Raw genomic sequence first — 14,832 nt, forward strand, 5'->3', positions numbered from 1 at the left:
AGTGCTATAGTGTCACAGCTCACAGCAACCTCAAACTCTTGGGTTTAAGTGATTTTCTTGCCTCAGCCTCCCAAGTAGCTGGGACTACAGGCGCCTGCCACAACACCTGGCTGTTTTTAGAGATGAGGTCTCACTCTTGCTCAGGCTGGTCTCCAACCTCTGAGCTCAGGCAGTTTACCTGCCTTGGCCTCCCAAGTGCTGGGATTACAGGTGTGAGCCACCACACCTGGCCCATTTATTTATTTATTTATTGCAGTTTTTGGCTGGGACTGGGTTTGAACTCTCCAGCTCTGGCATATGGGACCAGCGCCCTACCCTTTTGAGCCACAGGTGCTGCCCCTGTTTATTTTTTTTGAGACAGGGTCTTGCTATGTTGCCCAGACTAGAGTACAGTGGCATCATCATAGCTCATTGCAACCTCAACCCCAGATTCCTGCCTCAGCCTCTTGAGTCGCTAGGACTCCACCATGCCTGGCTAATTTTTCTGTCTGTAGAGGCAGGGTTTCTCTATGTTGCTCAGGCTGGTCTCAAACTGCTGGCCTGAAGTCATCCTCCTGCCTCGGCCTCCCAGAGTGCTAGGATTACTTGTGTGTGCCAACATGCTTGGCCAATGTCCTCGCAATCTGAAAAGCTTTCCAAAGTTACTTTGTCTACCATTGCCTCTGTGACCACCTTTTTTTTTTTTTTTTGGCTGGGGCTGGGTTTGAATCCACCACCTCCAGCATATGGGGCCGGTGCCCTACCCTTTTGAGCCACAGGCGCCACCCCCTGTGACCACCTTTTTACCCATTTTACAGGTGAGGAAACCTATACTTTGAGACTCAAACCACATTGGCAATCAGATTTTCTTGTCCCTCTCTTTTTTTTTTTTGAGACAGAGTTTCACTATGTTGCCCTCGGTAGAGTCCTGTGGCATCACAGCTCACAGCAACCTCAAACTCTTGGGTTTAAGTGATTATCTTGCCTCAGCCTCCCAAGTAGCTGGGACTACAGGCGCCTGCCACAATGCCCGGCTATTTTTTTGTTGCAATTGTTTAGCTTGCCCTGGATGGGTTAGAATCCTCTACTCTTGGTGTATGTGGCTGGTGCCATAACCACTGTGCTATGGGCACCGAGCCCTCTTGTCCCTCTTGGCGCTGATTTTAGAAACGTCCCTCTTCCCAACATCCTTAGTGGCCTCCAAGAGGTGAGAGAGGCGATGGCTAAGAGTACTCTCCCCACTGATACCCAGCTGCCCACCTTGCTACTAACCACCTCCACCAGCCCTGGGCAGTGAAGTAGGGGAAAGGGGGAGGGTGAAGCAAGAGGCTTTTGTGTTCCATGCTGAAAATCTCACACACAGGAGAAAGGTGGGCTGGGATGCCCAAGAAGCCACCTTAGTATGTTTGGGACATTGTGATACTGAGGGAGCCTCTCTCTAGCCTTGGCCCATCCGCCAAGTGTGGGGGGAGCTAGCTTTCCTCACTCTTGTTTTTTCACATCTTTGTTTGGGCTGTAGCAGGGCCAGGGTGGGGCTTGGGCCCTAAGGTCACAGAGCAGATGGTCCCAAATGGAGCACAGGATGTGTGCTATGTGCCGGCATAGGCCCAGAGCACAGGTGGTGTTGTGGGGGGAAACAGTACTCTGTAGGGACTCAAAGCCCTCAATTTCCTTGTCTGGCATGAAGCCCGACTCTTGGCCAGAAATGTCCGAAGGGAATGCGGGAGGCCAGCATGGATGTGAAGAAGCATGAGCCCCCTTCCCTCCTCCTCCTCCTCCTTGCAGGTGTAGCCACTGTTTGCCTCCATCTCAGGACCCAGCTCCTTCAGTCTTGATTCCACTTGCTGTTGTGCCACTGTGATCTGAATCAGGTCTCTTCACTTCTCCCAGCCTCAGCTTCCACATCTATAAAATGACTATGAGGAGGCTGAGCCTATGCCATCTGCCCAGGTTTGTGGGAACCAAGAGGGGTTAAAACACATGAGTGTTTTGTAGGGCATAAATTACGGTTGGTTTATTGGGATTGTTTCTTCTCTAGCTGCAGAAGGTGGTAGGGTCTTGAGGCCTGGCCTCTCCTTGGAAAGGTTGACTTCCTATTCTCAACTTGGGAAATTATTACCCCAATGAGAGTGGGAATTGCTGGGAGATCTTCTCTAACCTCCATCTTGCCCCAGTATGAAAAGGTAGGGGGCCTCAGGAATGTGATACACTGCCAAGAGACGCAACTGTATGCCTCCCAGTTCCCCAGTACCCCCCTCCCCTCAGCTCTGAGATGATGCCCTTAGGTGGGAAGGATTTAAACCTCTGGAAATTGGGGCAGCAAGAGAGGCAGCTGCTATTCCCACAATTCTTAGCTCTTTTTCCCCAGTTCTCTGCTAAGTCTGTGGGGGTGAGGAGAGAGTTCCAGGCTCTCTCCTTTGCCCTGACAGGCACCCTGAAGGGACCTGGCCTTAAGACTGCCCCCAAGGGTGGCCCTAGCCCGGTGGCAGGCAGGCAAGGGTTAAAAGGTGTGGGCCGGCCCAGTTCCTGGCCAGGTAGGCTGGGTCATTACCTAGTGGGAGGAGGCCAAGGCATCTGCCACTGCTGCTCACTGCCACTACCAGCCGGAACCGGGGCCTGGTCGAGACAACTATTTTTTGAGGTACCTGAGGCTGCCCCATAGTACTGTTTGGCATTGGTGAGCACTTGAGAGCAGTGGGCCCAAGGGCATGGGGGCAGAGGAGAGCACTGGGGGACTGGGGTGGAGTGTACTACGGTTCCATTCAGGAGAGAGCCAGGTCTATAGTAGGGGTGTGTCAACGATGTGAGGTAGGTGCCGTATAGCAAGGAAGGAGTGTCTGAGTAGAGGGGAGAAGCCCTGAATGTTCAATTTCCTTTCCTGGCACAAAGCCAATTCCAGAAATGGACGAAGGGGCGGGAGAAAGAAGCAGGAGTCCCCCCTTCTCTACTCTACCCTCCAACTTCCTCTTCTTTGTACTCCCCCAAGAGTAGTCTCTGCCCTTCCACAACCCAGGGCCCAGCCCCCGGGAAAGGCCAGACTGGGCTATTAAAACTTATTGCCCTGGCCTGGCTGTAGTTCACACCTGTAATCCTGGCACTTTGGGAGGCCTAGGCAGGTAGATTGCTTGAGCTCAAGAGTTCCAGATTAGCCTGAGCAAGTCAAGACCCTATCTCTACTAAAAGTAGGAAAGTTAGCTGGTGTTGTGGTGGGCACCTGTAGTCCCAGCTACTTGGGAGGCTGAGGTAAGAGGATAGCTTGAATTTGAAGTTATTGTGAGCTATGCTGACACCATGGCACTCTACCCAGGGTGACAGAGTGAGACCCTGTCTCAGACAAAAAACAAAGAAAGAAAAATCATTGCCCAGGCACCTGCCTGCTTACCCTCCATTTGTTCACTAGAGCAGAAGAAGTGACGGGTACAGGTTTCCAGGGGAGGAGGTGATAGTCCATACATTGAGAGTCTGTATTTGTTTCAATAGTGGCAGGATGTGGAAATACCCCCCCTATAGTGTCGGGGTGCCACCCAGGTGAGGTGTCTTGGTTGTAAACAGTCATTACAGCTAGGAATTTCTTTCTTGGCTGTGGTGTCAGAAGGGCAGACCTGAAAAACCTGCTGGGCTTGCCTCTGGGGGTGGGGGGTGCCTTCTACAGCTCTCCTGTTGCAGCCCATTTCTGGGACTGGGCAGGGCCATGGTGTTACTGTGGGGAGACCCAGGGCTGGGTGAAAGGGTATTGTGGAGGGGGTTGCTAAGATCCCCTTCTCACCATCTCTAGGTGGGGACAGGGCAGCCTCAGATCCTAAGGCAAGTGTACAGGGGGCAGGAGGCAGAGGTTTGGGAACCGGGTGTGGGGGTGTGGGTGTTGACCTTTTGTCTGTCCTGTCCAGTAACCTCATGACTCATGCCTCAGCTATTTCCCCAAGGTCAGGCTGACAGGAAGGAGTCAGGGTTCCTGTTAGGACCCTGTGTTGACTTCCAGGATGCTCTGAACTACCAGAGAAGGAAGGATTCAGGTAGTCCAGAGTGAAGTTGGATTTCTATTGATGTGGAGGAAATTTCAGGGAAGCCCTAAAAGAGTTCCCCACTCCTAAATAGGGGCTGAGAAAGGAAGAGCTCCAAGAACCAAGGAGCAGAGGAGGCTGCACTGGGACATTGAGGAAACCCTGCCATACTGGGAAGCTTTAGACCTTAGATGGGTGGGAATGTGAGCGCCTTTGCAAAGTACATGCTAGGGTCTGGATTTGTCAAAGATTTTAGGGACTGACTCCTATTCCTCAAGTTGAGGATAGGGTACCATTGCTTCAAGGGAGGGATATAGGCTTTGTGAAGCAGGTAGAAGGACTGGAGGAAAACTGGTGGCACTTTATAGGCAGCTCAGCTGCACCCCACAATAGATAGATGGGGAAGGGGCTTGAACTGATGCCTCACTGGTTGCTTGGATCTTCCTCATACCATGTACTGATAAGCTGTAGATTTCAGGGAAGGTGGGGGTGGGAACTTTGTGGCCCCCGTGAGGCCTTTCCTGTCACCTGCCACTGAGGTTAGGCCAGGTGGTTGAAGATGATGTCACTGGGCTGCCAGCTGGGGACTAAGTAGGATGTAGGAGGGAGGGAGCAAACTCCAGAGGAGGCGAGACAAGGGCAGGGATGGAGGCCAGCCAAGGCAGGCTCCAAGGGCAGCCAGGGTGTCTAGGGGCAGAAAGGGAGGCAGGAGGCAGGTAGTTTGCTATCAGTAGTTATGGACTTTGCTTGTCGCAAATCCTGGCAGTGTGGCTTCTCTTTTTTTTTTGGAGACAGAGCCTCAAGCTGTCTCCCCGGGTAGAGTGCTGTGGCATCACAGCTCACAGCAACCTCCAACTCTTGGGCTCAAGCGAGTCTCCTGCCTCTGCCTCCTAAGTAGCTGGGACCACAGGCGCCCACCACAACGCCCAGCTATTTTTTGGTTGCAGCCGTCATTGTTGTTTGGCGGGCCCAGGCTAGATTCAAACTCGCCACTAGGTGTATGTGGCTGGGGCCTTAGCCACTTGAGCCACAGGCACCGAGCCCAGAGTGGCTTCTCTATGCTGGTCTCGGGACAGGTAGGGGCTGAGGGACCCTGGTGTCAAGTGAACACTCCTTGTTGCAGTAGAGCCAGTAGATGAAGTTAGGACAATCTGGGCTTGAATCCTGGCTCTGCTACTTTGTCATTTATTTATTCATTCAGCCAGCAGATGTTCATTGAGCACTTATGTGAGCAACAGTGCTCAAGGTGCTTGAGATACTAATGAAAATAGGGACAGGTAACATTTCCTGTCCTCATGGATGTTGGGGGATGCACAGTCTGTTGTTGGCTGGCAATCGTAAGGGGACATAACAAAGGGGCTCACCTCTGGAAGTAACATTGGAGCCCCAGGATGGTAAGTGAGAAGCAGGGGTGAGAGGTTGAAGAAAGTACTTCAGCGAGCAGCCCCAGTGTGGGCAAGAGCCCTAAAGCCTGAGGGACTAGGGAACTTAGGAGGAAGTTGGTGGAGTTGGGGTATCTTTATCCAGTGAGAGTATAGGACCGGAAGGGTGGACTTAGGCAAGTGTCTTTGGCTGTGGGCAAGTTACCCTGTGCCTTCCCCTCCTCATCTCTAAAATGAGAATAACAAGGGGCCAGGGATGGTGGCTCATGCCTATAATCTTAGCACTCTGGGAGGCTAAGGCAGGTGAATTGCTTGAGCTCACAGGTTCGAGACCAGCTTGAACCAGAGTGAGACCTCATCTCAAAAATAGCCAGGTGTTGGGCAGCACCTGTGGCTCAGTGGGTAGGGCGCTGGTCCCATATACTGAAAGTGGTGGGTTCAAACCCAGCCCCGGCCAGACTGCAACAACAACAAAAAAATAGCTGGGCATTGTGGTGGGCAGGTTACATAGGAAGCTGAAGCGAGAGAATTGCTTGAGTCCAAGAGTTTGAGGTTGCTATGAGCTATGATGCCACAGCACTCTACCAAGGGCAACAAAGTGAGACTGTCTGCATTAAAAAAAAATGAAAATAACAATACTTAGTCTGGGTGGTTGTGAAGATTAAGTGTGGCATTGTAGGACTGTTCTAGGCACCCAGGTACTTAATAAGTACCTGTTATTTTTATAGTTAGTTGAATCTGTACCATTAATTCTCCCTCCCTTTCAGGCAAGACTCCTGGCTGTAGCCCATGGGCCTCTGAGGAGGCGTTATAAGTCTGCCCAGCTCTCCACTTGCTGTGCTCCCATTCAATGGGAAGGGAACCAAGGTACCAAGGCCAAGTGGGTCCACTTACCACATGCATTTTGAGAGGGGAGGTCAGGCAGGTGGGTGGGGCCCAGGGTATCCCTTATTCCCAGCTGGAACATGGGAAGCTGGGAGGGGCTGGGGTTGGGGTGTCATGGGATGTACTTTCTTAATGGCTTTGATGTGTCACTGTTAGACCTTGTCCAGCCATCAGTCACGGCCTCTCAACAGCACCAGGATGGAAGTCAAAGGTCAGCTGATCAACTCTCCTACATTCACTGCCCCAGGTCGGTGGCTGGTCCCCTCTCCTGCTGCCTCTTTTTCTGCTCTGAGTCACCAGCTGTCCTCTTGGGAAGGGTTGGTCCCTGGCCTTGCAGCTGCTGCAGGATGCCTTGGCTATTTCACTAATCTTTGCTTTTTCTGTGTCCAGCTGCCCTGTTTGGAGAGGCTGCCCCCCAGGTGAAGTCAGAGCGTCTACGTGGTCTGCTTGACCGGCAACGTGCACTTCAGGAGGCCCTGAGCCTGAAACTTCAGGAGCTCCGCAAAGTGTGTCTCCAGGAGGCGGTGAGGGCCTAGCTTTAGAGGTGTCAGGCTGTGGGTGAGGAGTAAGAGGGAGACTTTAGTGACAATTGCTAAGCCATTTGTCTGAGTTGTAATTCCTTGTCACCTTCTGTGTCCATAAAGCTCAGCTTAGATGTCTTAAATTTCAGTGAAATATGGTAATGTAAGTTCACAATCCCTTATCAACAATTTGAAATCCAAAAATCTGAAAATACAAGTTATTTCCAAAATTTGGCAGCAAATCCTGAGCTGAACTGACATGGGATGATTTATAGTTTTGATTTAACCCTCTTAAGTGTGACTGTCCATAAAGTTTGCCCAAAATAATAATGTGGGTCAGACCATGTGGCCCCAGATCCTAATGGGAGTTTCATGTAATACACAGTATATAGAATGTGTGGTCTTTATAAAAACTAAAATATTCTAGATTCCAAAGCAGGTCTCCCTGCTTCCATGCATTTGGGTCATTGAGGAGCTGAGAGTCTGCACTGCACATCTCTTTTTGGAAATATTGGGAGGAGGAAGAGAAATACCATGTGTGAGGTGCAGAGCAGAACCAGGCTCCTAGTAGGACTTCTGTAGTGTCTGGGATTATCACTGATTTACCCCATCCCCCTCCCCAGCTAACCCTTGGTAGTATCTGACCCCTGCCCCCCACAGGAGCTAACTGGCCAACTGCCCCCTGAATGCCCGCTAGAGCCTGGTGAACGGCCCCAGTTGGTCCGCCGGCGCCCCCATGCAACCCGCGCCTACCCTCCACCACATCCCAACCCAGCACACCACTCCTTGTGCCCTGCTGAGGTGAGCAGATGGGCATGGGGAGCAACATGGTGGGGAGAGGGAACCAGTACCACCTGGAGGGAGGTATGGGCAGAGGGAAGGGCTATAGCCAGGGGTAGGAGAGGCTAAGATGAGAAGGGAAGTCGTGGATGGGGTGAGTTTCTGCTGTGAGGGAGGATGCTGCTCTCTCACTGTGTCCACGTAGGTTCTTAATCCAGGTAGGCCCTGGCCCTAAAGCGTGAGTAAGCTCCAACCCTAGGTGGGTTGACCTGCCCTCAGGAAGAACAGTTCTTTTTTTTTTTGCAGTTTTTGGCTGGGGCTGGGTTTGAACCCACCACTCTCCAGCATATGGGGCCGGCGCCCTATTCCTTTGAGCCACAGGCCCCGCCCAGGAAGAACAGTTCTACCTCCAGTGTAGATGGGCTCCACCACTGCCTGATTCTCACTATGTCTGGCCATTTCCAACATTTTGTCCTGTCCCACGCCTCTTTGGTGGACCCCACAGGAAGTGGCTCTTGATGCTCTGGAGCGTGAGGTGTCAGTGCAGCAGCAGATCACAGCAGCTGCCCGCCGCCTGGCTCTGGCCCCTGAGCTGAGCGCTGAACAGCGCCGGCGAAGGCGCCAAGTCCAGGCAGATGCGCTACGGAGGCTGCATGAGCTAGAGGAGCAGCTCGGGGATGTCCGGACCCGCCTTGGCCTCCCAGTGCTCCCGCCATCCCAGCCACTGCCGCTGTCCACGGGGACAGTGATCAACACCCCAGGAGTCTGCCTGGGCATGCGCCTCACTCAGCTCAGCCAAGGTGAGCATCCTGCCCCACCTACTCATTGAGAGGGGGAGAGCACATGATGGCTAATGTATGTGGTAGGAGTGGAATGGGTGAATAGTCAGCAAAGACCAGGAGGTAGGCAGAACTTAAGAGACCCAGTCAGCAAGAATAGCTTTGATAAACTGGCTTGTGAGAGAGGACAGGCACGGGGTATTGACAAATAGACGCCAGGAAAGCGAGGAAATAAGCCAAGGAAACAAGCCATGATGATCTTGGACTCAGGTAAAGGTGGATTCTTGGGAGGGGAGCAGGGTGAGGAGGAGACTTCCCAGAAGGCCAGCCAAGCAAAAGCAGCCACCCAGTGATGTAAGTGGGTGGCACCCAAGCCTGGGAATGAGAGATGTTTTCTTGCCTTCTCCCCTGCAGAGGACATGGTTCTGCACTCAGAGAGCAGCTCCCTCTCAGAGTCTGGGGCCAGTCATGACAATGGTGAGGACACACACCCCACCCTCTCAGCCTGTCCTTAGATGCTTAACACCTCCCCTACTTCTATAGATCTTCCTTAGTCAGACCCTATTTCTTTTAGCCCCATCTTCTTTTTTTTTTCTTTTTTTGAGACAGTCTCACTATGTTGCCCTTGTTAGAGTGCTGTGGCGTCACAGCTCACAGCAACCTCAAACTCTTGGGCTTAAGCGATTCTCTTGCCTCAGTCTCTCAAGTACTGGAACTACAGGCGCCTGCCACAACACCCAGCTATTTTTGTTGTTGTTGTAGTTGTCATTGTTGTCTGGCAGGCCTGGGCTGGGTTTGAACCCACCTGCCTTGGTATATGTGACCAGCACCCTAACCACTGAGCTACGGGTGCTGAGCCCTAGCCCCATCTTCTTAAACTCATCTCAGCCCTGTTCCTCAGCCCCTTCCCTTCCCTTTTTGCCCTGCTTCTCAGCCTGCTTAACCCTGTCCTGGCACTCTGCCCCTCGCTTCTCCTTAGCTCCTACCCTTTGCTTTGCCCCCAGCCTGACCTGCCTGCTCTGAGCCCACTCTCACTGAATCCTGCCCTGCTTTTTTTCTTTTCCACCCAGAGGAGCTCCGTGGCTGCTTCTCACTAGCTGAGCGCCCCTCACCACCCAAGGCCTGGGACCAGCTGCGGGCAGTATCTGGGGGAAGCCCTGAACGTCGGACCCCATGGAAACCACCCCCATCAGATCTTTATGGGGATCTAAAGAGCCGGCGGAACTCTGTAGCCAGCCCCACCAGGTGAGGATTAGCCCCTCCCCTCCCTTCCCCAGAGGCCAGGAATGGGATCCTGAGCCTGGGATGGCAGGAGGGCCTACCGCCGAGTATAGTCTCTAACCTGGGCTCCCACCTGGGCCTACCTGTCTCTGTGTAGCCCCACACGCTCACTGCCCAGGAGTGCCTCCAGTTTTGAAGGGCGAAGTGTGCCTGCCACCCCTGTCCTCACTCGGGGCGCTGGCCCCCAGCTCTGCAAGTAAGGGGAATCTGAGGGTGGGTTTGAGAATTAAAGAAGGGAACTGTTAGTTCTCACTGGTGGGTTGAGGAACGTATTATCAAGAGGTGTGGAACACGAGAGGCTGGGCTTTGAACTGTGAATAGGAGTTGTCTTGGTGGAGATTAGAGTGAGGGTTTGGGGCAGAAGTACCACAATTTGAGTATGGGCTTTTCTTTGCCTTTTGGGCAAGTCAGTCATTCCCCTTCTCCGAATCTGGTCATCATTTGTGAAATGGGCATAATAATATCTCCCTTCGAAAGACAGAGGCATAAGACGAGTGCAGTGTAATCCTAGCACTCTGGAAGGCCAAGTCAGGTGGGATTGCTTGAGCTGAGGAGTTTGAAACCAGCCTGAGTAAGAGCAAGACCTGTCTCAACTAAAAATAGCCAGGCATTATGGATGGTGGGCACCTGTAGTCCCAGCTACTTGGGAGGCTGAGGCAAGAGCATCACTTGCACCCAGGAGTTTCAGGTTGTTGTGAGCTATGATGCCACAGCAGTCTACCCAGGGCACAAAGTAAAACTTTGTCAAAAAAAAAAAAAAAAGGTGGGCGGCACCTGTGGCTCAGTTTAGTTGGTAGGGTACTGGCCCCATATACCCAGGGTGGCAGTTTCAAACTCAGCACCTGCCAAACTGCAACAAAAAAATAGCCAAGCATTGTAGTGGGTGCCTGTAGTCCCAGCTACTTGGGAAGCTGAGACAAGAGAATTGCTTAAGCCTAGGGGTTGGAGGTTGCTATGAGCTGTGTGATGCCACGGCACTCTACCAAGGATGATAAAGTGAGACTCTGTCTCTACCAAAAAAAAAAAGGCATAAAAAGTTTTGGTGAACGTGTACTGAGTACCTACCACCTGCTAGGAGTCAGTGCTTTACATGGTATCAACTCATTTAGTTATCATAATATCCCTATGAGGTGGGTGCTGTTGTTACTTCCATTTTGTGGATGAGGAAACAAGCACAGAAGGGTGAAATAACATATTAGTGAATTGAAGTCCTGGAGCTTTGAACCAGGCATGTTTGACTTTAGAGTTTAACCACTATACTGTCCTATTTCTTAAATGCTACTAACTGCCTGCTTTTTCCAGGCTTTGAAGAAAACAAAGTTCCTGTACTTGTGGGACTTGGAATTTTATAAGTGGTGGCTGTGGGGGCGATGGTTTTGGGTGGTTCATACACATGATGGGATAAGGACTAGGACATCATCCTGGAGGCAGAGGGAGCCATGCAGGGATGGGGGTAAGATATCAGGCCCTTCCTCTGCTCAAGGTCGACCCTTTCTAGCCTTAATACATATTTGTGTCTCCTCTGGAACAAACAGCCCCAGTTCCCCCATACATTTCCAGCCCCTGTGCCCCCAGTAGGGGAAAGAACTGTGGCTGCCCTTTATATGCCACTACCTAACACCTTTATACACACAATTTCTAACCCTGGGTCCATTTTGGAGATGTGAAAGTACAGGGTTAGAAAGAGATGGGAGGGCTGTGGCTCAGTGGGTAGGGCACCAGCTCCATATACTGAGGGTGGTAGGTTCGAACCCTGCCCCCACCAAACTGCAACAAAAAAATAGCCAGGGGTTGTGGTGGACGTCTGTAGTCCCAGCTACTCGGGAGGCTGAGGCAAGAGAATCACGTAAGCCCAGGAGTTAGGAGGTTGCTGTGAACTGTGACGCCACAGTACTCTACCGAGGGTGACAAAGTGAAACTTTGTCTCTAAAAAAAAAAAAAAAGAAAGAAAGAGATGGGACAGGGAGGGCACTCAGGTCATCTGCCTGATTTTTCTGATCCTATTACCTCTGTGCCCCAGACCTGAAGGCCTCCATTCTCACCAGTGGTCCGGCAGCCAGGACTCACAGATGGGCTTCCCCCGGGCAGAACCTGCCTCTGATCGGGCCTCCCTCTTCGCAGCTCGCACCCGCCGCAGTAACAGCTCAGAGGCACTGCTAGTGGACCGGGCAGGTGGTGGGGGAGCTGGCTCCCCGCCTGCCCCTCTGGCTCCCCCTGCTGCTGGCCCCCCGGTCTGCAAGAGCAGTGAGGTGCTGTATGAGCGCCCCCAGCCAACCCCTGCCTTCTCCTCCCGCACTACTGGCCTCCCAGACCCTCCGCGAGCGGCCCGGCCTAGCTCAGCTGCCCCTGCCTCCCGAGGGCCCCCCCGGCTCCCACCTGTGTGTGGGGACTTCCTTTTGGACTATTCCCTGGACCGGGGCCTGCCCCGTGGTGGCACAGGGGCAGGCTGGGGGGACCTGCTACCTGCAGCTGAGGTCCCAGGGCCTCCCTCTCGCCGGGATGGGCTCCTTGCCATACTCCCTGGCCCACCACCTGTCTATGTAGCTGACGGTAGTAGCCCCCTCCTCTGCAACAAGGACCCCCACACCCGTGCCACCCGCACCAAGCCCTGTACCTTGCCCTCAGAGGCTGCTGAGGGTCCAGAGGTTCATCCAAATCCTCTGCCGTGGATGCCACCGCCCAGCCGTATCCCTCCAGCTGGTGAACGAAGTGGCCACAAGAACCTTGCCCTGGAGGGGCTGCGGGACTGGTACATCCGCAACTCCGGACTGGCCGCGGGGCCCCAGCGCCGGCCTGTGCCCCCCCACATGGGCCCGCCACACCCACCCTTCCATACCCGCTGCTATGAGGTGGGCCAAGCGCTGTATGGGGCCCCCAGCCAGGTGCCGCTCCCACACTCGAGGAGTTTCACAGCGCCCCCTGTTTCCGGCAGGTACGGGGGGTGCTTTTACTGATGGGTAGAGGTCTCTTGAGGCAGATGGCAAAGATACCCAGTCCATGGAGCAGCTAGGCAAGAGAGCTAATAATGCTTAGAGCAGTTGTAGCACAAGCATAGGGATACTGTACTGTGCATGGCCTGCGTTAGGCCAGAGATTCCTGGTGGAGGGGGATCTTGGACACTGGTCGCTATAGTTCTTTACCAAGCACTAGAAGAATTTTAATAATTTAACAATCAGTGCATGTCAGCTGAGAATGAACCTTGAAGACAGGGTGCCAGGAGGAAGGGACATCTTGTGCCTTTGCCTTTCTCTTCCTCTTTTCTCCATGCCCCATGCTTGGGAGCTTGAGGGTGCTATACTGTGTCTGCCTCCACCTCTTTAACGAGCCTCTTTTCCTTTCTCTTTCTGTGTCTTGTCTGTCTTTTCCTCTCTTCTCCATCTTCCCTGCCCTGTCCTTCGGATTCCTGCTACCCCTTCTAAAGATACTACGCGGACTTCCTGTACCCCCAGGAGCTGAGCGCTCGTTTAAGTGACCTGACGCTAGAGGGGGAGCAGTCCTCCAGTTCTGACCCCCAGACCCCAGGCACTCTGGTCTGACCCCTTCTGACATGCCGTTTGCTGGCCTGGGCATGACTCCAGTCTGGGGAGCACACAGCTGACCTCACTGAGCTCTGGGTGTGGTTGCTCTCAGTCCTGGGTGGGTCCCAACCTAATCTTCCAAGGACTCTGGCTCCCTGTGGGGCCAAGAAGGCGTCCAAGACACCCTGTTCTCACACTGTGCTGGAGACTGGGGGTCCTCAGCCAGCTTAAAAGAGGGGGATGATGTCATGGGGACTTTAAACCCCTTTCTCCATTTCTGTTTACAGTTGTGATTTAGGTATTCACTGTCTTCCCCTAACACTAGGCATTTTGTAAAATGGAAACTGTGATCTTGTTCTGGTTGGGTTCATTCCTATTCTCATGCCCAGCCTATTCCCTTCAGGACCAGCCACTCCCCCAAATGGACCATATAGTCTCAGGGCCCTGTTTGGGGCAGCCAGGAGACTAATGTGAATACAACTCCCTGCCATCCCCTACCAGGGCAGTTATTGGGGAAGTAGGCCTTCTGCCCACATTTGGAAGGATTGTAGTCTGGGTGGGGTGCCTGAAGAAGCCCATCCCCATCTGCCCATGGCCTCTGCCTTGACCATCCCTCATCAGGAGACCCTGTAGTAGGGGTAAAGGGCAGAGCCATCAGGTGTGTTGTGTCCTGGGATGCTGCGGAGGTTGAACCTGGCATCTGGTAGATGCCAGTAAAATCCTCAGGTGATGTCTGGCCACAGGCCACATCACATCTTCCTTGGCTTTCTGTCACCACTTTTTAAACAAATGCACACAAACTGTGTTTTCTATAACCTGTCTGTGACTTTCTGGAAATGGGGGTTCCCCTACTCCCCTTACCTGGTGTTAAACTTTTCTTTTTGTACCAATGGATCTGGGCCCAAGACACTACCCACACTGGAAGGGGATTTCTATAATAAATGTATAAACTGAACCCATGTATTGCTGCTCCTCTATTGGCCTTGCCTTGAGGGCCCACACACTTAATTAGGAGCAGATAATATGTTTTTACAGAAAAAAAAAAAAAAACACCCTGGCTTGGCCTGGTGCCTCATGCCTATAATCCTAGCACTTTGGTAGGTCAGGAGTTCAAGACCAGCCTGGATAACATTAACAAGACTATGACTCTAGAACAAAACAAAAGTGTATAATATATACATACTAGCACTGGGTCGCTCCTGTGGCTCAGTGAGTGGGGTGCTGGCCCCATATATCCAGGGTGGCGGGTTTGAACCCGGTCCCAGCCAAACTGCAACAACAAAAAAATAGCTGGGTGTTGTGTTGGGTACCTGTAGTCCAATACTTGGGAGGCTGAGGCAAGAGAATCACTTAAGCCCAAGATTTGGAGGTTGCTGTGAGCTGTGATGCCACAGCACTCTACTGAGGGGGACAAAGTGAAACTCTTGTCTCATACGTGTGTGTGTGTAGTAGCACCATGGAAACAATCCATTATGGTGTCATCTATTTTGACTTTTATTTGCTTAATGATATGGGGCAGTTTTGTCGGCACTCAGATTCCTAGCTAACGTCAAATAAGAACTGGTAGTAGGCTCGGCGCTTGTGGCTCAGGTGGTGGGTTCGAATCCCCAGCCCGGGCCCGCCAAACAACAATGATGGCTGCAACCAAAACATGCCCCGGCGTTGTGGCGGGCGCCTGTGGTCCCAGCTACTTGGGAGGCGGAGGC

The 14,832-nt window shown here is 52.7% G+C and overlaps 1 protein-coding gene across 1 annotated transcript; it reads left to right on the plus strand.

Annotated features, from left to right (window-relative positions):
* Nucleotides 1-6,384: 6,384 nt before the first annotated feature.
* CCDC120 (coiled-coil domain containing 120) lies at nucleotides 6,385-14,055 on the plus strand. Its single transcript, XM_023519023.1, has 9 exons — nucleotides 6,385-6,458; nucleotides 6,638-6,771; nucleotides 7,429-7,569; nucleotides 8,054-8,348; nucleotides 8,742-8,804; nucleotides 9,398-9,572; nucleotides 9,706-9,804; nucleotides 11,629-12,540; nucleotides 13,030-14,055. Exons 1-9 carry the CDS (start codon nucleotides 6,446-6,448, stop codon nucleotides 13,142-13,144), a joined length of 1,947 nt encoding a protein of 648 aa, XP_023374791.1. The 5' UTR covers nucleotides 6,385-6,445; the 3' UTR covers nucleotides 13,145-14,055.
* The last annotated feature ends 777 nt before the right edge of the window (nucleotides 14,056-14,832 follow it).

The sequence above is a fragment of the Otolemur garnettii genome, unplaced genomic scaffold (genome assembly GCF_000181295.1).
Source record: "Otolemur garnettii isolate 467f Iridium unplaced genomic scaffold, OtoGar3 scaffold00153, whole genome shotgun sequence".
NCBI classification, from domain to species: Eukaryota; Metazoa; Chordata; class Mammalia; order Primates; family Galagidae; genus Otolemur; species Otolemur garnettii.

Excerpts from the sequence above, each read along its gene's own strand:
- CCDC120 (XM_023519023.1), top strand. Across the intron at positions 9,573-9,705 it reads TCTGTAGCCAGCCCCACCAG|CCCCACACGCTCACTGCCCA; the intron begins GTGAGGATTAGC and ends GTCTCTGTGTAG. Across the intron at positions 12,541-13,029 it reads GCGCCCCCTGTTTCCGGCAG|ATACTACGCGGACTTCCTGT; the intron begins GTACGGGGGGTG and ends CCCCTTCTAAAG.